Below are 20736 nucleotides of genomic sequence, written 5' to 3'. Positions count from 1 at the left end.
TTGGCAGTGGATCCTGCATGACTGCAGGGGGCAAGGTCATGCATTTTAAAGGAAGGACAGGATCCATTATTCTATGCCAAGTCTCTAAAACACACACACACACACACACACACACACACAGAGTGTAAATACATACAACTATAAGACAACACTTCACACAGGCTTCCTGATCAATTTTGCGTTGCAGCGTTTTTGGGGAAAACATTTTCAGACGCTAACAAACACACGTTTTGTAAACACACACACACACACACAATCAGACAAGCGCACGTTCCCAGACTCACACCGGCACGAGTCTCTGGCCAGACAGGAACTATGACAGCTGTGTAATTATCTCATCAACGCCTCCCCCTAACAAGCTTCCATTTCCTCTGGCTTTCTTCTCGCCGCCTGTGAAGCTCCTCATCAGCGGCTCGTCCAGAGGAGACGATGAAAGCCTTCAGAGAGATGAGAGGAGCCGCGCTGGAAACACCAAACCCCTCCGCTGCCTCTTTTCTCTTCACGTGCATCTGGTCTTCGCACACGGCCGCAGAAAGCGGTCTTCTCTCCTCTTTGGAATGCTTTCCCGTCGCCAATTAAGCGACTCCGTATGAATGACAAAGCAATGCATTCACCTTTTTGTGGAGTGGAAACAGCGACAAACCGAGACGACACGAGCTCAAGTGTTGTGTGCGCGTCAGTGTTCTCTCCCCCCCGGCCCCCCCAACACAACTCTGAACATTCTGAGCGTTGATTGAAGGCGTATTCTGATGAAATGAGCAGTTTTAAGAGAGTGCAGGGTGAAATGACACAATGTGGTACAAAAGCATTACAGTAAGGGCGCTCAATGACTCCTTTGACGGACAAATTGTTCATTTGGTGCCCGCGAGGAAATCAAGGAGAGAAGAACACAGAGGTAGAAGATCACGCCAAACACAAGGACACTCGAGGATGTCAGCAGGGCGAGTGCTGAGAGCAGGTCACTCTAGTGTTGAAGATTCAAAATCCTAAAATCATCAAAGACAGGCCTTTCTCTCTCTCTCTCTCTCTCTCCCTCTCTCTCTCTTTCTTCTGTCTTTGTCATTCCTCTGACTTTAGACCACTTTTAGAGCGAGAAGAAATATTACAGATTACAGTAAACTCACCTTCAAACATACACTGTGTGTCATTTTTAATTCTTATAAAATCTTTGTCAGAATGTGTCGGCATAACAAAGTCAGAGGAAGCCGTTCCATTATATGTTGTTCCATTTAATCCTGTGGGCAAAGTCACTGCTACCTGCATCAGGTAGCAGTGACTGCAGCACTTGCAGCAGGTACCCTGAGTCGAGTCAGTGTATTATACATGTTAGTTACGATACACATATATTTCAGGCTGAAGTGGTAGCTAAGCACTAAGTCTTACCGGATAGGGCACCATATCTAATGAAGCATATTTGCATAGGATGGGGTCATTGTGTGTGAAGTCTATGCAAATGACGATTTCCTCTTTACTGGGTCACAGGTTTGTCTGCCGGAAAAGCACAACGCAAGGCAAACACAACGCTTTGTGGATCAGGCCCTTTGTAATTGGTAAACTGAACTACATGATGCACTTTAGAGATCTATAAGTGATCATATTAAAAGTTTCAAACTGATAACATCGTCCTCCTTTGAGTTGTTCAAACTTGAAACCTGTTTTGAAAAATGAATGAATTTCAATGTCATGAACTATTTCATTTGCATGCAAATTAGCAACATGTTAGCTTTTTATTAGTCACTTAGTAATGCCTTATTCTGCATGGCAATATTATACCACCAGTAAGCTGCTCATTCAGCCCCTTCCCTCAATGACTCAAGAATTATGGCTGTGGGTTAGGGTTGGGGTCAAGGGTTTGAGTAAAGAGTCTGTAGCACAGTCCTGCTAATTGGATTGGAAGGTGGTGTAATGATAGAAAGGCCCTCCCACTGGGAACCAGGGTCCCGGGTTCAAGCCCAGGCGAGGGGGCTCAGGGGAGGGGTGGCATTTCGTAATGAGTGCCTTAGTGTGTGTGTGTGTGTGTGTGTGTGTGTGTGTGTGTGTGCACGCGCGCACGCACACATGCACAAAGGCAAAGAAATAAAGATTACATTACAATTATAGAGAAAATAATGAGGACAATAAAGGAGCTTTTAAAAGACGAAGAGAAGCAGTTTAAATGCCATTAAAATCACAATGAAAGACAATAAGAAAATTTACGCTGCAGTGATCCATAATGTTTTCAGCCCTGACTCCAATGAGTTTGAGCAGACCTCAGGTGTTCAGAGTATTGGCTCCACTGGCGAGGAGCAAAGGAACCAAATGCTGCTTCACTTTGCTTGGTTTGGTGAAGGTGGCTTGAAGGGAGGCTTGAGAAGACCACAGCGAGGTCCATTGGCCAGAGTGGTGGTCCATCAATCATTGTTCAGTTCTCCTGGTGTTGTGGTCTTGATGTGGGTCGGTGGGTTTGGAAATGTTGTATGGGGGTGGTCAAACTTCTCCTATATGGTACAGCTGCTGTGTTAGACGGACATAAGTAGACTGTTTGGCTTCTACATAATGTTGTTGAGTGTGCAAATCATACTGTAAATAATGTTGTGGTATTGGTGGTGGTGTGGGAGACAAAGGGGAAATAATTGTGCCAAAATGTGGATTGTTGTGTCTGTAGTTGTAGTTGTAGTCTGTAGTTGTGGTCTTGTAGTTGTGGATGTGGAAGGTTGTAGTCGGTGTACGGAATTCCTATTTGTTTTCCACCAAATGGTGCTGTTTAGTGTTATTTATTCAGGCAGTGATGTGGGCAGCTAAAGGGGTCCTGGGGGCCTATAACTGGGCTTGGCGGCCATCTTTTTTTTCTGTTCTGTTTGCATTTTAACCTCCAGAGAGCAGCCGGTGGTGCGTTAATCACCGTGCGGCACGTAAGTCATTTCTTTCCTCAGTTCAGTTGGAGCTTTATGTTTGCATTACATGTACGTCTGAACAAACAAAACCAAACAATCTCTCACAGGAGGTCCGTGGACGGACAACTTGGATATGATGAGAGTGGACTGTAGGTTCCTGTGTGTCCTGTAGACTGATATGATTTTGCGATTGTGAAAGGGTAGTTTGTGTTTTGTGTGGGAAGAGTAGATATGACCTGTATGATCTTAAACTGTGATTGAGTCCCTAACTGAGGCTGTGGTGGGAAGAAATGACCTCAGTGGGACAGGAAGGGTTGGCTTGGGTTTGGGGAAGGGAACAGATCAGGGTTAGGATCAGGAGGTCGAGGGTTATAATCAGACAAGGATTGACAGAGGCTGAATCCAAATGTTCAAAATGAATGAAGATGAGTCCCGTTCTAGTAGTGTGATTAATTGATTGATCCTGATCAGGCTCCATGCGGTTAAATGTTGTCATTTGCACCAACTGTGAAATATTAATTTAGCTGCAGTGGCAATCAATGCAAAGCATGAAGGTGTAATGTGGCATTCTGGTTGAAAATGGGGATGTAAGTTGCCGTGGTGTTACGGATGAGTTTGAGATGCTGCGTTGGATGGGAGTGAGTTTTGGTGAGTAGTTTGAAATGGGAACGTAAATGTCAGCGTTGGCAAAGGTCAACTCAGCCTGGTGGAAGAAGGCTTCCATAGTTTTGAGGGTGATATGCCTGGTGTCCTGGTCCCTGGTCAATAGGGGAAGGAACCAGCACTTAGTCTGTTGACATGCACTGTAGATTATCAGAGTATGGCTATGATTACTTACTATGATTATAGTCTAATCAGAGCAAGGTCGGGGGGGGGAGGGGGCGATACTCCAGTGATCCAATGTTCTCACTGTGAACTTGGAGTATTGGTGAAGGACAGGCGAGCTTCCCAGGTCACAGGCTTAACTGCTAGTCGCATCTAAAAGCATTTATCGTACACATATTTTATAATATATGTGTAATGTAACAAACTACTGTAATGCAAAAAAAACAAAAACACGTCTGTTGTTGTGTACTTTGACTTGTTTTATATTCACCTTGAATCGCTGAGTATTACCTTGTATGGCAGATAGGAACCTGCTCGGTTATGAAAAAGGTAACTGCAGCATAGTGACGTCCGCACATCTGTTATTTGGTCTTTTGTGAACCACGCCCCTCCGATTGTATCATACAATGTTAGAGGGGCAACAACTGAACACGTTATTCAAAAGTTCAAGTTCAAAAGTTAGGTGCTGCATCTTGATTGTTTGTCTTTGCTGAATCCTTTTTGAACGTGTGCTCCTTGTTTTTTGAACCGGCAGTGTCTTGTGTTTCCCACTGGGATCATTAAAACTTCCTCCTGATGTCTCTACACCTACACTAACCTTCCTCCTCCTCCTCCTCATCTTTTCTCACTCCAAACTCTCCCTGAAGTTTCCCTCCCCAGAGATTTTTCTCCTTGATTCTCCATTGTGGTGTAAGCATTTTGTCCTTGGTGTAGAGAAGGCAGTGGAGAGAAACGAGTGCTGAGAGACTTATTATGACACTTGGATGCAGGCACCCCCCCCCCACTCACCGCACACTACTTTAGTTTACTTTTTTTTTTTTTTTAGCCTTTCTCAACTCTCCGGTGTTTGTACAGTCGACTGTGGAGGCCACAAACTATTCTTTTGCACGCTGTATGAAGGCGGAGCTAATCCATACACCGGTGGCTCTCCATGAAAAGTTCAAATGAATAAAATAAAACAATCAAACTACCTTCCCGACCACCGTCGTGCACATTAAGCTCCCATAGGATTTCTGCACCGACAGCCTTCATCAAAAGCATAAGATGTGGAAAATGATAAGATTGAGAGGAAAGGTGGAAACTGCCCAACAGCGCTGTCGTCGTCGTCGTCATCGTCATCATCATCGTCATCGTCATCGTCATCATCGGTGCCAGAGCCTCTAGAAAGCTCCTGAAAATGAGGCTGCAACTGTGCACTACGCAACTTTTCCCCCTGCTGTCAGCACTAAATTTGCGCCAGAGACAGCACTTTTGGAACGGAAAAAGGAATATAGAAATCCCCAGAAGAACCTAATGTTATCATACAGCATTTTTACCCCCCCCCCCCCTTTTTTTTTTTTTCTTCCAATTATGAGATTAGTTTATAATGAGTGAGCAGCACAGTGTCCGCTCTCGTGCAGGAGCGCCGGCCAAATGGTTTGTTTTCACTGGCCCGAACGTCCTGGCGCCGTCCCTCCATCTTATTTTAGCAGGTTCTCCCTGGCTGGAGCGCCAACGCCTGGCTGCGTGCGGCTCTGCACCAGCCAGCACGGCTCAGCGTTTGCTACGACATTTCATGATAGCAAATCTAAACTAAACGAAGGAAGCGAGGCAAACAAAGGCTCAGTGTCCCGTTGGCCTGATTCTATTAAACTTTACTTCAAACTTTGTTTTAGGCTCGGTGAGATCCTGAATTTATTGAGCACCGTCAATGACATTAATATTAGTATGCGTACTTTGAGGAGGGTTTTGAGATGCATGGGATTGTACCATAGGAAGAATGCCTGACCCTACTGATGTTGTCGGTCCTCATTTGTTACGTGGTAACTTTCGCCTTACAACATGGAACTATCAGGTTACATCACGATACCGAGCCCTGTTTTTTGTTTTTTGTTTTTTTTTCTTCCAGCGTGGCAGCAATGCGCTTCCATAGTTTGCTGCATGAGTGAGGGTGGAGGACGCTCGCTCGGGGCCGGCCTGGCTCAGCCTCTCCCAGGGGAGAGGAGTGAATAGCGAGCTCCGCTGCCGCCCGGCCCTGCCTGGCTTCCCCTGGGAAGACATCCGGGGAGATACAGGCGTCGCGGAGGAGGAGGAGGAGGAGGAGGAGGAGGAGGAGGAGGAGGAGGAGCGGCGGCGGCACACAGAGCTATTTATAGCGCAGGTAAGGAGGAGAGGTGAGAAAAGATTGAGAGAGGAGGGGAGGCGGAAAACAACGGGAGGAACAGAGGAGGCTGAGAGTGGGTGACAGCTCGTGTTTTTGTGTAGCGGGCCGGAGCGATCGGGGGCCGGAGCGATCGGGGGCCGGAGCGATCGGGGGCCGGCGGCGGCCGGCGAGCACGACGCAGCTGAGATCCCAACTCTCAGCTCAGCTGCTCGGTGAAAGAGGCTCACGAGGCAAAGCTCAACATATTGATTCCTAGTAGGAAAGTTCAGGCGGAGGTTAGCCGCACTCTTCTGAAAGGCAGCAGCGAGAGAGCAGAGAGAATTCTTGAGCTTACACTATATTTTATCAATAAGGAGTCGACTTGTAGCCCAGAGAACTTTGTGATGATTTTTGCGTGAGCACACTTCTGGTTCTGCCTTCCTCTTTAATTATTCACTCTGCTGCTGCTATTCTTTATTTATTTGCCCACTCGAGAGCCGCACCACCCCCCCCCCTCCCCCCATTGCTGCCGCCAGCTCCCCTTAACCCTTGCACAAGCATGAACGTCTCTGTTTCACTCAGATGCCCTTTAATCATTTTCATCATTTCACCGCGCTGACATTTTGCTTCTTATCAGCCGTGGCTGAGGCTTAACACTGAATTTTGATAATTACTGTCAGTCAGCGCATCTAACGTGCCCTGCTTTCTGCTCTGAAGTGTGTGTGTGTGTGTGTGTGTGTGTGTGTGTGTGTGTGTGTGTGTGTGTGAGAGAGGGAAAGAGAGAAAGAGAGCCTGAAGAGTAGAATCTCGCTCAATGTCTTCACCCAGGGTGAGACTTGGATCTCACAACGTAACACACCGATGTTTCTCTTAACAGATGAAGTACTACTTTAAATACTGATGTGGAGCATTTGTATCATTCTGTTGTTCAGAGAAAATTTTGAAAATTTTGAAATTCCCCATTGAGGGACAACAGAGGCTCGTCGTGTCTTAAAATATTGAAAGTAACTTAAAGTTTCATTTATTAAGATCTGAAATCAGTGGAGTTAAACTACAGGCGCGAGTGTTTACATTTTGGCGTCTTGTTGGTTTCCATGTTGTTGAGAATCTACTGAGATTAATTGCATAATTGCCCAAAAAAAACATGCACAAAAAGTGGTCGAGACCGCCTGCTTTAAGCGAGGACTTTGCTAAATTCATGAACAGCAACCTTAAACTGAAATGGCAATAATTCAAAACAAAGAGAATTGAAAGAACTTTAAACGGGTTGTTTGAGAGGAAATAGAGGGACGCAGATGCTATTTATATTATCAACTTATTATCAATGTTAGCAAAATGCCTTCAGCATTCCTCAACAAAAATCATTTCTACGTGTGTCAATATTTTGCCCCTTAGGTCTGAGTTTCTTCCATTTTTCCATACGCCCTGTTCAGCCCTTGGAAGCTCCACCTGCTACAGACGTAGTGTCATATTTTCACATTTCAATTTTGTACCATATTGCTGGTGTTTCTGCCAACTTTCTGTGCGTGTGTGTGTGTGTGTGTGTGTGTGTGTGTGTGTGTGTGTGTGTGTGTGTGTGTGTGTGTGTGTGTGTGTGTGTGTGTGTGTGTGTGTGTGCGCGCGTGTGTGCGTGGCATCATCGTCCTGATGCAGTCTGCCCTCATGCAGCCACCAGCTGTCCATGCAAGATGATGCATTGGCACTTTGATCAGTGAGGAAAACTGAGGGGAGATAAATGCACCACAAGCACAAGCAGCAATGCACGGCTTTGTATTCAAGCACAAATGAAATTTCTGTTGGAGCCGCTGCTCCTTTGCACTCACGGACTGAAGGTTGCGCAGACTTTTTTTGGTCCAGCTTCTTCTGTCATTGGCAGGTGGGAGGTCATGTAGTAATAATGTCCCACCAGGCATTGTTGCCAGTTATAATTAAGACCATGTAGCTTAATAATACTTTGGTTTTCCCCAAAAAAATTAAAAACAGCACATTGTGGAACAGGTTGCTTCACAACTAGCAAACTGTGATTTGAAGGTTTGCTGTGGCCGGTGTACACAAAACAGCAGGAGTAGTGGGGTCATTTTCTGAACTCAATCAGCGTGGCGACTCCAACACAGCACTGGCAACTCACTGGCTCGCTGCTGACGCAAGACAGGGACATGGACTTTTCCTCTGTCCACCTTGTGTCATTTACCTGCCACAGGATGCCTGCTGAAGTCTCCTCCTCCTGATCTGATTCCACCTCGTCAGGGACTCGACTTGCAGTGAGACATTAGAAAAGCTTCTGTTCCCTCCAGACTAATGTGCTGCACACTGTACGGCATCATAACGAGAGAGAGAGAGAGAGAGAGAGAGAGAGAGAGAGAGAGAGAGAGAGAGAGAGAGAGAGAGAGAGAGAGAGAGAGAGAGAGAGAGAGAGAGAGAGGAGAGAGAGAGAGAGAGAGAGAGAGAGAGACCCCACTGTGCCCACATTAATATTTTTGGATTGTGTGTACGCTGTATCTGGATTTTTCATCAGATGAGAAATGAGCTATCTGCCCCCCCCCCCCCACCACCACCACCCCATATTAATTACATCAGCCTGGTGATATATAGACAGATTAGCGGCTGTAAAACACATTATTTCCTTATGGAAAGCGGCCTGAGGAGAGATCAATCAGCCTGCATCATGCTCGCTTTGGGCCTCACTACATCATGTATGAGCATCCAGCTTCGCTATCAGCAGCATCTGCACAACCCCCCCCCCCCCCCCCCACCACACACACACACACACACACACACCTTCTGAATGCATCACTGGGGTACGTCGTGTGTTTTAAAATAAATGTGCCGCGGCGGCTCTCTGGGCTGCAGCGACACACCTGAGTGTTGTTTCAGAAAAAGAACAGTTGATTAAAATTCCTGAGTACTACTGCAGTACTTCATATATCAGGGTCTATTAGTACGTCATATATTGCGTTAAGAATCACTCTTAAATCTCACAGTTTTTTTTTGAGTACAGAAAACTATATGTCGTTCAGTCAAGATGTATCAGAAACATCACACACACACACACACACACACACGTCTGAGGCTAATACAAGAATTTTAATTTCTTATTTTTTTTTCAACAAAAAATTGCATTTGTTTGTGTGTTTGATGCAGCCATTCTCTATTTTTTTTTTTTTAACATTTAATATTGTGTTAAATTTTCAGGGTTTTGACGACTTGATTTTACAAACAGAGAAGCCAGATAAAAGAAACACAGTAGGCTCAAAATGTCGGAGCAAAATGTGGTGGTTACCACCGTCACCTCCCAGCAAGAGGATCGCGGGTTCGATTCCCTCAGCTTCCTCCAGCATGACAGGTGAACTGGAGGTCTCCTAATTGTTCCGTGTGTGTGTGTGTGTGTGTGTGTGTGTGTGTGTGTGTGTGTGTGTGTGTGTGTGTGTGTGTGTGTGTGTGTGTGTGTGTGTGTGTGTGTGAATGGTGGTTTGTCTCTTTGTGGTCCTGCGATGAAGCGGTGACTTGTCCAGGGTGTCACCCTGCCTTCACCCAGTGGCAGCTGGGAGAGGCTCCAGCAGACCCCCGACACCCTGAGTGCAGGAGGAAGTGGGCATAGGAAAAAATAAATAGATGAAGAAAAGAAAAGAAAACGAAAAAAAAAGAAAAAAAATATATATATATATTAAATGTTACCAGAATATAATAGTTAAAAAAAAAACAAGATTGATTTGTTATTTTTCTCACTCCTTGTCTCACTCTTTGACTCACTCCGATTCAGAGGAGGCTCTTCTCTCTTCACAAAGTGAGCTGAGCACAAACTCTGAGTCTGACCTTATTAGCGGGACGGCTCTGTGTCGCCGCCGCTATTGGAGCAGGTCTGCCAGTGTTTATCAGAGCATATTAGACCTTCTCTCTGCTTCTATTAAACTTAATGAACATTTAAATCCTTTAATGGATTGAAGCGAGGGGGAGAGCAGCAAATTATCAGCCGCTGGCTGTGGGCTGCCGCTGACGAAGGCTCCTCGACTGAGGCTGACGAGCTGCTTTGAGACGGCAGCATCTGTCCCTCTGATCTCATTTTGTCTTCACCCCGTGACCGTCAGCCGCTCCCCGCGTTCCACCCTCACGCTTGTGTGTTTTCACCGTCGCTGAACACGTGCGTAAGGAGGAGAGATGGCAGAGCCAGATCTCTGTCATTCATCAGTCCCCACAAAGGCAACATCACAGGGGTCTCTCTTCAGGAGGGATGTGATAACACGGCGGCAACAGCAGCCCATTACAGACGCGTCTCGCTCGCCCCTGCAACCCTCCAGCCTTCCTCACTCGCTCTGCTTTGTCCTCGGCCTCGGCGGCAAAGGATCCTCTCCTCCGAGCCCAGAGAGAGAGAGAGAGAGAGAGAGAGAGAGAGAGAGAGAGAGAGAGAGAGAGAGAGAGAGAGAGAAGATTACCCAACGGTGCGGCGCCAATCACAGGGCATAGCTGAGTGGGCCCAGGGGCTGCTGAACCCTGGCCAGCCCACCAGCAGCTCCGGCTAATGGGTGAAACAGGCTCAGGAGAGGCCCCCTGCTCTGGGAGGCCGGGCCTGCTGCTGGCTGCGGCTCAGGAGGACTGGCCAGCCGGCCTGTATTGATCCTGGCTCCCACATATTCCCGTCGACAGCTGGCTAACAAGGCTGATGTCTCAATAAAGACCGGAGCCTTGGAGGGGAGGGCAGGGAAGCAGCAACGTGTGCTAAGACAAACCAGCTGGACGGAAGGAAGCGGGTGGAGGCTCTGGTCCTGGTGGTTCTTTAATGCTCTCCCTCCCATCAGGCTACAAGCAGCAGGCCTCCCCTGCTCCCCTGGGTGACCTGGGAAAGTGCTTAGACTCAGCGGAATGAGTGAAAGGTTGAGGACGGCAATCATTTCAGAAGCTCATTGTGCTTTTATCACTTTTGAAATGAATTAAGTAACAATATATAGGTAGGTGGGGAGTCATTTCCCTGGTAAATAGCCAGTAATTAACCTCAGTGGCTGAAGAAGAAGAAGAAGAAGAAGGAGAAGAAGAAGGAGAAGAAGAAGAAGAAGAAGAAGAAGAAGAAGAAGAAACGGCCTCAAGGTGAAATCAAAACACAAGGTTCTATTGGACCTAAACACAACCTATTAGCGCAGCGTTTATCAACTGGTGGATTGTGAGCTTTTCGATTGCCATGTCTTCTTGATCAGTTTCCCTTTATTTAAAAAAAAAAGAAGAAAAAAAAAGAAACTTTTATTACTGTATTACTTGTATTACTGCACTATGGAGCGCTATGGAATAAATTTGGGTCACGACTTCACGATAAGGAAAAAAATAATGTGGGCAAATTCTCCTCTTCCTATCGCCGAGCGCAAACCGACAGTCGTCAGTGAGTGAGCAAAGCAAACGGGAGTTTGCGGGCGCGAGCGCTGGAGAGAGACAAACGCAGGCTGATCACGAGGAACCGGACCCATTTTTGACGTCTTGGACTCTGCGATGGGCAAGCACCAATCCCAGGAGCCTTGAAGGGAGGTCAATAGATCCGAGTTCCGGAACTGAAAGACAGGACGCGGCGCTGAAAAAGGGCGGCTCTGCCTCGGCTGCGGCAGATGCGCCGCAAAAAGCGTTTTCTCTTTGCCAGCGAGAGATCTTTCAAATTCACTCTTTTGTTTTGTCGAGGGTCGTACAAGCACAGCCAAGCAGTGACGACCCACATGCACGGCACCTCAGTCCTATCAGAGAAGAACCTTTTTTTTTAATATATAAATAAAAATAAGACTGTCTTTAATACGCGTTTAATACTGGTGCTTGGCTTATACAAAGAACTTGCCTCAGCCGTTCATTACATAGATTTTTTTTTTTTTTTTTTTTCTTAAATCATTGTTCTGCAGTTGCTGCGGTCCCCAGGGCCTCTTTCTTACACTCATGAGCCTCGGGGGGGTCAAGCACGGGGCGCGTTAATTCTTTTGACGTATTCAAGGCCGTGCACCTCCACTGTTGCCGCCCCACACACTCGCAGTGTGTATCCCAGCGTGGCACGGCCGAGATGGCAGCACATTCGTCTTACACCCCGCGTTTCTTTGCACCCACTCTAAAGGGCGGATTCTCTCCGATTCCAAATGGAGGCGCTAATCTGCTGGCGCACTGACAGAGCGGAGAGAGGTCTTGTTGCTTCTGCACGTTGAGGCTGATCGGCTGCGGTGACACGAGCGGTTGCCACCGTGCGCAAAAGTGATTGAGAGCGGATTTAAATAAGGACTTTCTGCCTGCTGCATACAAATATATCTATATCTATATCTATATCTATATATATTAGGTCTATCAGCGTAATAGCATTAATCGCGATTCGTTTTTAATCGCATTGTAAACGTAAGGCGGGGTTCACACCATCTGCGGAATGGATGCCGCTTCCCCTCGCTGCCCTTGTGAACCGATGGTGTCGTTCAGACCGGACTCGGAGCGGCTGCACCTCCGCGGTCGGCTCGCGCCGCGCAGCAATCGGTCTATTTCGTGCGCAAGCCGCGAGCGATCTGCATCAAGCTGGACATAAAGAAAAAAAAAAAAAAAAAAAAAATGGAAAAAAACTGGACAGGAAGTCGCTCCAAAAAGCACGGTAGAAAATCTGGTTAATTTTCAAAATAAAAGCAATTTTCTAAATAAAATACCGCGATTGACAAATGCGATCATATATCAAGGTTTGAGGGTTTTTTTTTTTTTTTGGACAGTTAAAGTACGTAATCATTTTGAAATTAAAAAATGAAAATATTAAAAATTTCCACAAAGGAATTATTATTGTCCTCTCCAATTTTTCCTAGAGTATAATCTATTAACCTATCTGGCCGCTCAACATTTTGCCGCCAGTATCGACATTAATTGAGCTAAAAGCGATGAATGGATGCGGTGTGTTATTTTGCCTGCATGATGGTTGCAGCCCTCATTGCGGCTCCTTAGTCTTAGTCATCTGCGTCATTAATCAGCGAGCGATTCTGTCAGTTTTTCCGTGGAAACCGTTGGTAAATTTGGACGTCCGCTGCAAAATGATCAACAAATGTAGTTTCATTAACGGTCAAATAAAAAGTGAAGAAAATCATTTTTACTTTTTTACTTCAGCACCCATCTTGAAGACGCATCTTTGAGGCAATGGAAACAGACTAGAGGATTTACCCAGAATGAAGTTCCGAAGCGGAAGGTGCACAAGGACACGACCGCCTTCACTTCCTGCACAGAAGACACTGTTTGAGTGGAGATTTAACAGCCAGTCATTTGGTTGGCCAGGTACTTTAAAGAGCAAACGAGGCCGTGCCGCATGCTGCCTCCCTGGTCGCAGTAGATGCTGTTGCAGAGAATTGTGCCTGGTCAAGCTGTGAAAGGTAAATGTGTAAAATGGAAAATGTGGATGAAAAAATAAAACAAATCCATATACAACTTATCCGACAAATGTCGACCAGCAGACAGATTTTTTATTTTTATTTTTGGGACAGAAATAAAAAATATTATTGACAGCTCAGCGTCGCTCGGGTCTGGTGGCTCGTGAACAAATTATTTCTTTTAAACGTCATTTTCAAATCCTTCAATTTTTCTCCAGGTCACAGTTTGTCATGACAAAAAATATGGACATTAAATGGAAAAAATAATATCACAAAATGGGGCGTTGCGAGATGGACGGACAAACAGACAAAGGTCGTGTATGATTGCGGAGCTGTTTGTACATCCGTTTAAAATTATATTTTGTTTTTCTCGCAAAAAGTAGGTTTTCACAAATGGCTGCAGAGCACAAACTAATACAACTTAAAATCTCGACGCCAAAGAGCAAATACGCAGAGATGCGTCTTCAAGCTTCGCCAACTTTCAGACAACCCGCCCGTCGCAATACACACACACAACGCAACCTGGCACCGCTCCATCAGGAGTAGCAGGGTCACTGCTGAGCGTCCGATCATTTAGAAACAAAATGTCATTTTTCCCCCGAGCAGGCTGGTCAAGCTGCTTTGGTGGCGATGACCAGGCCGGCTCTCATCAGACAACACGGACAACGCGGAGAATACAGTCCATTTCCAAACGGACTGCTGGTTCCGGCTCTCTCAAAACAGACGCAAGCGGCAACTGCGAAGCGGAGCCACCACGGTGGGAGCGAAGGAAATCCAAGCAAAACTGTGAAGTCAACATAATCGGGGCGAGTCAACAAAATCAGGTGAACACGTTCCGTATCTGAGGAGTGAGCCGAGTGAGACGCAGAAGACGGAACAAAATGATCGGAACGGAGCGGAACCTTGGCGCCGCGCTCACCGTGTCGCAGCCCGCTGGAATCAAGGCGCTCGCGCTTCTCACCGCAGGGCGGGCGGGGATGAACTACGGTGGCCTGGAGGGTCGACTCCACTGACTCTATGGCCGTGGACCAATGGGGCAGCCATGCACCACATCGTTTCTATACATATGTTCTAATCACAGGTTGTTGTTTTTTTTTTAGACTTGACTTAGTACAGACATGGTCAAAAATGGCTCAGTATCGCGTTAGAACGTGAAACTATCGCGTTTTTACGCGATAATTTTCACGTTATAATGTGATACTGAAATACTAAAAAGCTTAACGTAGCTTAATGACCGAACGTATCAAGAAGATGTTACAATGTAAAAAATGATCACAAAATAACGTGATAGTTTCACATTATAACGTGAAAATGATCACGTAAAAACCCGATATTTTTTCGTCGTAACGTGATGCTGAGCCCTGGTTTTCCTCGGGCGGCAGCAATGCGCTCCCGTGTAAAATAGCCGTAATTCATCCATTTGTCCACCGAGTCATTTCAATAAAGAGCTAAACACCCTGGTGGGGCTTCAAAGACATTGATTTTAGTTTGTTCATTTTCACCTGACATTAATGCAACATGTTTTCTACCTACATATCCCATGATATACAGTACTTCCCTCCTATGAGGTGGCTCCCCCTAAACACTCCATCCATCTGCTGCTGCTCCGCTACCCCCCCCCCCCTCCCCCCCGGCACATTTTACAGCACATTGTAGCCCGGCAGTCTAAAAACTTTGCCCACTCCTGCCGTAGTGAATACAAAACTACTAACATAGCATTTCACAACAGCAACAGCAACAACACAGCGATATTAAACAAGCCCCTTGAAGCTCCTGGCAACGTTCCTCCGCCCTCCCACAGATTTTCCTGTTTCCATATCAAACGTTTGCGGTTCCGATCCTGACGTAATGACCAAAAAGAGCCAAATCTCCGCGGCACTTTCACGCTCGCTGTCTGCTTGCCCCCTCGGTCCTCCTGCAACAGAGGTATGCCGTAATAATCCTCCACCTACACTTTTGCTCATTAGCGGCGAGTCGCGCTCCCCGCGTGTGCCTTTTCATGTTCCTCGGCACCGACAACAACCTGAAGGAACAGAATGTTTCCTCGCTGGGAATGCGACTGCAGTGTGACGGCAGAGGGACGAGGCTGGCGGGAAGGGAAGGGAAGGGAAGGCGGGAAGGGAAGGCGGGAGGGGAAGGCGAGGCGGGAGCGCCCAGGGAAACCAGCACCGCTCAGGAAAACTACCACGCTAGTCCGCCGGACGACGCTTTGCTCCCTTTATTTTCCTGTGTGAACTGAATTCCTGACTGAAATTCCATTTCTCAGTCATTGACTAATTTTCCCGGCACTCCCGTTCGCCACTTGTCTGTGCAGTGAGCGCACAGTGCTGGGGCTCCCATGGAAGGAAGATTCCAACGATTCTTAACTCCCTTTTATGTCAGAGGCGGAAGAGAGAGGGGGGAAAAAAAACTGAGCGCGTGGCCGAGACAATTAAAAATATCAGTTTGAAATGTCACACACACACACACACACGCAAATAATTATTTTTCACGATGGACCGATAGATTTCTATTGACGCGTTATTTGAAATATGTGTATTTCAGGTTTAAGAAAGACTGAGAAAAAAAAATCCTATTAAATGTGAAATATTTTCACAACCAACACAGAAACTCCACACACACACACACACACACACACACACACACACAAATACTGCAAGACATAGTCAATGCAGGTTTTACTCTTCACTTTCTGTCAAACGTAAGGCTGAAATATGTTTTTATGAATATGATAAAAAAAAAAAATTGTACATTTAAAAATTGTGATTTAAATCAAAGTTGACACGTGAAGCCCAATTTTAAAGACTTGACATACTTTAATTTTATGGATTGTTATTTTTTATTTAATTTTATATATTGTTTCTCTGGAAAACTCCATGGCCATATTATGAATTTGCCCACATTGTGACGCAGGGAAGAAGCAAATAAACATTCGCATGATATAATTTGCTTTGTGTTTGGGATCAGGAGTTAATCGGCTTAATGACAAACACAAGAGACACAAAGACATTGAAAAAAAAAAAACATTCTGTTGAATTAGGGTCAAAGTTCATCAGCAAGACTGTTTCCTTCTATAGTTGTGTTTTTTAACGTAACATTTCACACAGTTTTCATAAATATAGCGTTGCACTAATCCCACTCAATTCTGATTTGGCAATATGCAAATCCAGCACATCATAGAGCAAAGCTCCATCACGTCCTTTCTGCCCAGTCGCTGTCTACACACACACACACACACACACACACACACTGGAAGCAGCTGTATTGGGATTGCACAGTAATGACTTTGTGTTGGGCAGACAAAGAGTTTCACAGATTTCCAATATTACAAGAAAGACAAAAACAAAAAAAAAATTTATTAGATTTTGAAATATTTAGCCTCCCCCCGTCCCCCCCGTCCCCCCGTCCCCTCTGTCTCAGTCTGCCTGTTTCTGCTTCACCAATAACACACACCACTCGCAAACACTCACACACCGGGTCTGATGCACACTTGAGTTCTGATGAGTGAAATGCAGTGTTTGTGTGCATCCATGGAAGAACATGAAGAAGGCTGCAAACTGGAAATCAAAAGTCAAAAATTGAACCCAAGTCAAATTTCTGACTGATTCCTGATTGTCCCTCTGCAGACACTCAGAGCAATGTATGCTCGTCTGTGTGTGTGTGTGTGTGTGTGTGTGTGTGTGTGTGTGTGTGTGTGAACCGCTACCTGCTCATGCACCACTGCACTCCCGACTCACTGTTCATGAACAATATTAGTATTTGTCTTCGGCCTGCAGCCACGCTGGCTGTGTGGAGGAAACCAAAGCAAACCAGTAGAAAACATTCCCAGTTTCACCGTCTGCACCGTCATTATTTTCCTTCTCCAAGGAGTCGACTTCTAACGTCGTCTTTGGCTGGATCACTAATTTCAATAACACACAAACATGAATGAAACCAGATTTTGGTTTGAAGCTTTTTTTGTTTGTTTGTTTACGTGCTTATTAAGATCAATTATTTGTTTTGTGTGGGTTTTTTTTTTTTTTTTTTTTTTTTGCCTTGGTGCAACGACTCAATCTTCCAAGGAGAAACCTAGCAAGGTGTTTTTCTCAGTTTGACTCTCTCTCTCTCTCTCTCTCTCTCTCTCTCTCTCTCTCTCTCTCTCTCTTGTTGAGAAGGTGACAGTGTTGCGCGCAGGTTTTCAATAAGCCGTCTTTATTTGGAGCAAAGACTTTTACGTTTATGAAAACTGTATTTGCCAGTCATTGCGTGGCTTTATTGAATTCGGTCACATGACGCGTTCGCCAAACGCCAGGAGGTTTTGAAACCGAGTGCGTTTTTATGACGTGTGTTATTTTTCATAATCACAGCGCGCTTAAAATAACACGCATTCCAGATCACAACTTCTAGAATACGAGGCCTAAATAATACACACGCATACATACAGAGTCTATGGGATACGGTACGTTATGTTTTCATCCATTGCAGTGACTAACAGCAAAATGAGCCTTTTTAAATAACCTTACGGTCACGAAGCGCCTCGTCGCAGTGAAGAGAATGGAGGCTCGGCGATGACGGTGCCGCCGCTGACTGACTGACTGACTGACTGACTGACTGACTGACTGACTGCTAAACAGCCGACAGCCAAACCGAGACGGCGACGCTTTCATTTCACACCTGGTTGTGACGTCCATTCTGCTGAACACGGCCTGCTGTTTATAGACCTTATATGAATATATGCACACTAGCAGTCAAAAGCTTGGCCTCATGCTTCTGATTGAAAGGGCTTGGTTTTTTTGGTTTTTTGTTTTTTAATTTTCACGACTATTTACATTGAAGATTGTCACCCAAGGCATCAAAACTATGAATGAACACATGGAATATGTACGAATCAAAAAAAGTGTGAAAAAACTTTTTGTATTTTTCGATGATCTAGAACAGCCGCCCTTCATTTAAAATATATAGAACGTCACATATTTAGGTACTGAACTTTTTTTTTGCTTTTTGCCACATTGATCCACATATCTTCTTGCTCATATAATGTATGTGATGTCTTCAGCGTGGAGCTACAGTGTAGAAAGCAGTCAAGATAAAGAAGAAACAGGTGTGTCCAAACTGTTGACTGCTAGTGCGTATATATTATATACATATATATATATATGTATACATATACATAAATATATACATATATAGATTTTTTTTTTTTTTTTCTTAATGTCAAAACGAAGCCAAGAGCAAAAACACAGTGCTCTATGAGTCTAATGGACAGCGACCAATCAGTGAGAGGGCAGCGATCATCAGATGATCAGCGCGGAGGTTTGGAGCGACCGCAACAGAGACGGAGACCCGACGCTGTGCAGTCGGTGACTCCAAGTTTGCACTTGGAGCTGAAAGCTGCTGGGGACGTTGTCATTCCTGGGCTCGTGGTCTGAGCTGAGCATGGAGCCTTGTCTGCACCGTGGCCCTCTTCCTCCCCCTCCATCCTCCTCCTCCTCCTCCTCCTCCTCCTCTTCCTCTGTCCTGACCCGACTCCGCCGGCCCGACTCTACACAGCTTAATAGAGGATAAGTGGCTGTCCTCACCCCTCCACTGCTGAGGTGACCCCACCTGAACTAAAGCACTGATCCCCCCCCCCCCCCTCTCATCCCCCACTATCTCTTCCTCCTCTTCCTCCTCTTCCTCGTCTGCTGCCTCCTCCTGCTGCTTGTAAGCGGAACAATGCTGACGGGGTCGACGACACTTAAAGCCCTGCTGGCCGAGTCACCACCGCCTCCCTGGAGAGACCACCTAGGTCAAGAACATGGTCTCGCCAGCACACACACACACACACACACACACACACACACACACACACACACAGAAGGGATAAAGGTATTGAAAGGTTTTGGTGGACTTTGTGGACACTGTGTTTTTTGGGGCTTTTTGTTTTTTTTGGTCTCGCGAGTGAAAAAAAAAAAAAAAAGAGATAAAGGACACGCGGATGAGAGTAAACACAACCAGGATGCTTGAGGGAGCAAACTGTGCCTCGCGTGAGAGTGACAGAGGAAGAGCCCTCGCACGCACACGTGGGCCCGTGGCGCACACAGACACGCGCAGCGACACACACGCACACACACACACACACACACACACACACACACACACACACACACACACACACACACACACACGTTTCTTTGAGTTGTTCTCCAGACAACTTTGATGCTGAGCCCAACAAACACAACAATTCTTCTTCAACAACTACAGTGTCTGTCGCCCCATTTCCCCCCACCCTCCCCATCGTTGTCATGGTGCGTTCAGGGACTGACATCCTCGCTGCGAGAGAACACACACACACACACACACACAGACGCACGCACGCTCCGACCTACCTTCATTGGCGCCGCTGGTTCCCGCCGCCGCGCTCAGCGCCTGCAGTGATATAGTCCATAACAGCAGCAGCAGCGGCGGCAGCAGCGGCGGCAGCTGCAGCGCCTGCAGCCCCGCGTCTGAAGCCATGGTGCTCTTCTCCCGCGCACCCCGCCAGACTCCTGCCTGCCTCTCTGCCTCCCTCTCCCTCACTCACTCACTCCAGTCTCACTCTCACTCACTCCTGCGCCCTCGCTCTCCCTCTGCCTCTCTCTCTCTCTGCCAGCCACTCGTTGCCTCTCTCTCTCTCTCTCTCGCGCGCGCGCTCCTCTCCTCCTTCTTCTCCTCTTTCCTCCTCCTCTGTGCACCAGGGTTGAGGCGAGAGCGAGAGCCGGCACCCGAGAAGGAGGAGGAGGTGGAGGAGGAGGAGGAGGAGAGCGCGAGTGCGCGTAAAATCCGTGTGCGTGTGTGTGTGTGTGTGTGTGTGTGTGTGTGTGTGTGTGGAGACTGGGAGCTCATTGGGTTTTGGAGTTGGAGCCTGGCCGCCTCTGTGGCTCAGCCTCCAGTCTGCCGGCTCCCTCGCAAACACACACACACACACACACACACACACACACACACACACACACACAGTAGTAGTGGGGGTGGGGGAGGGATTTGCAATGTCTGTCAAAGTCTCAGCAGCCAATTAGAGCGTGAGAATGTCTCCCAGCGAGGCCACACCTCCTGCTCCTACCTGCTGCCCTCTGCTCGGCTCTCTGGGTCAGGAGGTGACACACACACACACACACACACGCACACACACACGCACGTAGACAGTCTCACCGAGCCAGTGGCAAATAGCTGACGAGGATATAAGCAAGAGAAAATCAGCTGCATATCTGCGAGGCTCAAGAACGAGGATCACTCAGCGACTCGGTCAGTTGCTTCTATTGAACCCACTTGCATGTACACACCCGTGTGTATGTGTTTGTTTAGGTGCTATTCCAGGACGGTGATCCTGCATCGATTGGGTTGATGGTGAAAAGCTGTGCAGATGTGACACATCACAGCACCTGCACCGATCAATCCAGCGGCGGAGGAGGAGCAGACACACACACACACACACACACACACACACACACACACACACACACACACACACACACACACACACACACACACACACACACAAACCACTTGACAAGGTTTTTTAAATGAGAAATATTTTCTAAATACATTGAGGGTGTCATGTAAAGCTGATGTGGAC

General features: G+C 46.6%; 1 protein-coding gene and 1 long non-coding RNA gene across 7 annotated transcripts in view; one reads left to right on the top strand and one right to left on the bottom strand.

Moving 5' to 3' along the window:
* epha8 (eph receptor A8) overlaps positions 1 to 19812 on the bottom strand; it is a 106896-nt gene extending 87084 nt beyond the window's left edge. For all 6 annotated transcript variants that reach the window (XR_012925350.1, XM_076013289.1, XM_076013293.1 and 3 more), the window contains exon 1: positions 19511 to 19812. Coding sequence is in view for 5 of the 6 variants with exons in the window: in XM_076013289.1 (XP_075869404.1) it covers positions 19511 to 19637 (127 nt within the window). In the remaining variant the exon portion in view is untranslated. The remainder of the gene's footprint in view (positions 1 to 19510) is intronic.
* On the top strand, positions 2243 to 14184 carry LOC142879824 (uncharacterized). The gene is made up of 3 exons (XR_012925351.1): positions 2243 to 2891; positions 5587 to 5838; positions 13887 to 14184. It is a non-coding gene; the product is annotated as an uncharacterized LOC142879824 (long non-coding RNA).
* Positions 19813 to 20736: the final 924 nt, after the last annotated feature.

This window comes from Nelusetta ayraudi, unplaced genomic scaffold, assembly GCF_046127955.1.
Source record: "Nelusetta ayraudi isolate G7.1 ecotype Tasmania unplaced genomic scaffold, CSIRO-AGI_Nayr_v1 ptg000146l, whole genome shotgun sequence".
Taxonomy (NCBI): Eukaryota; Metazoa; Chordata; class Actinopteri; order Tetraodontiformes; family Monacanthidae; genus Nelusetta; species Nelusetta ayraudi.
Note: the sequence above shows the minus strand (reverse complement) of the source record. Positions and strands in the feature narration are given on the sequence as shown.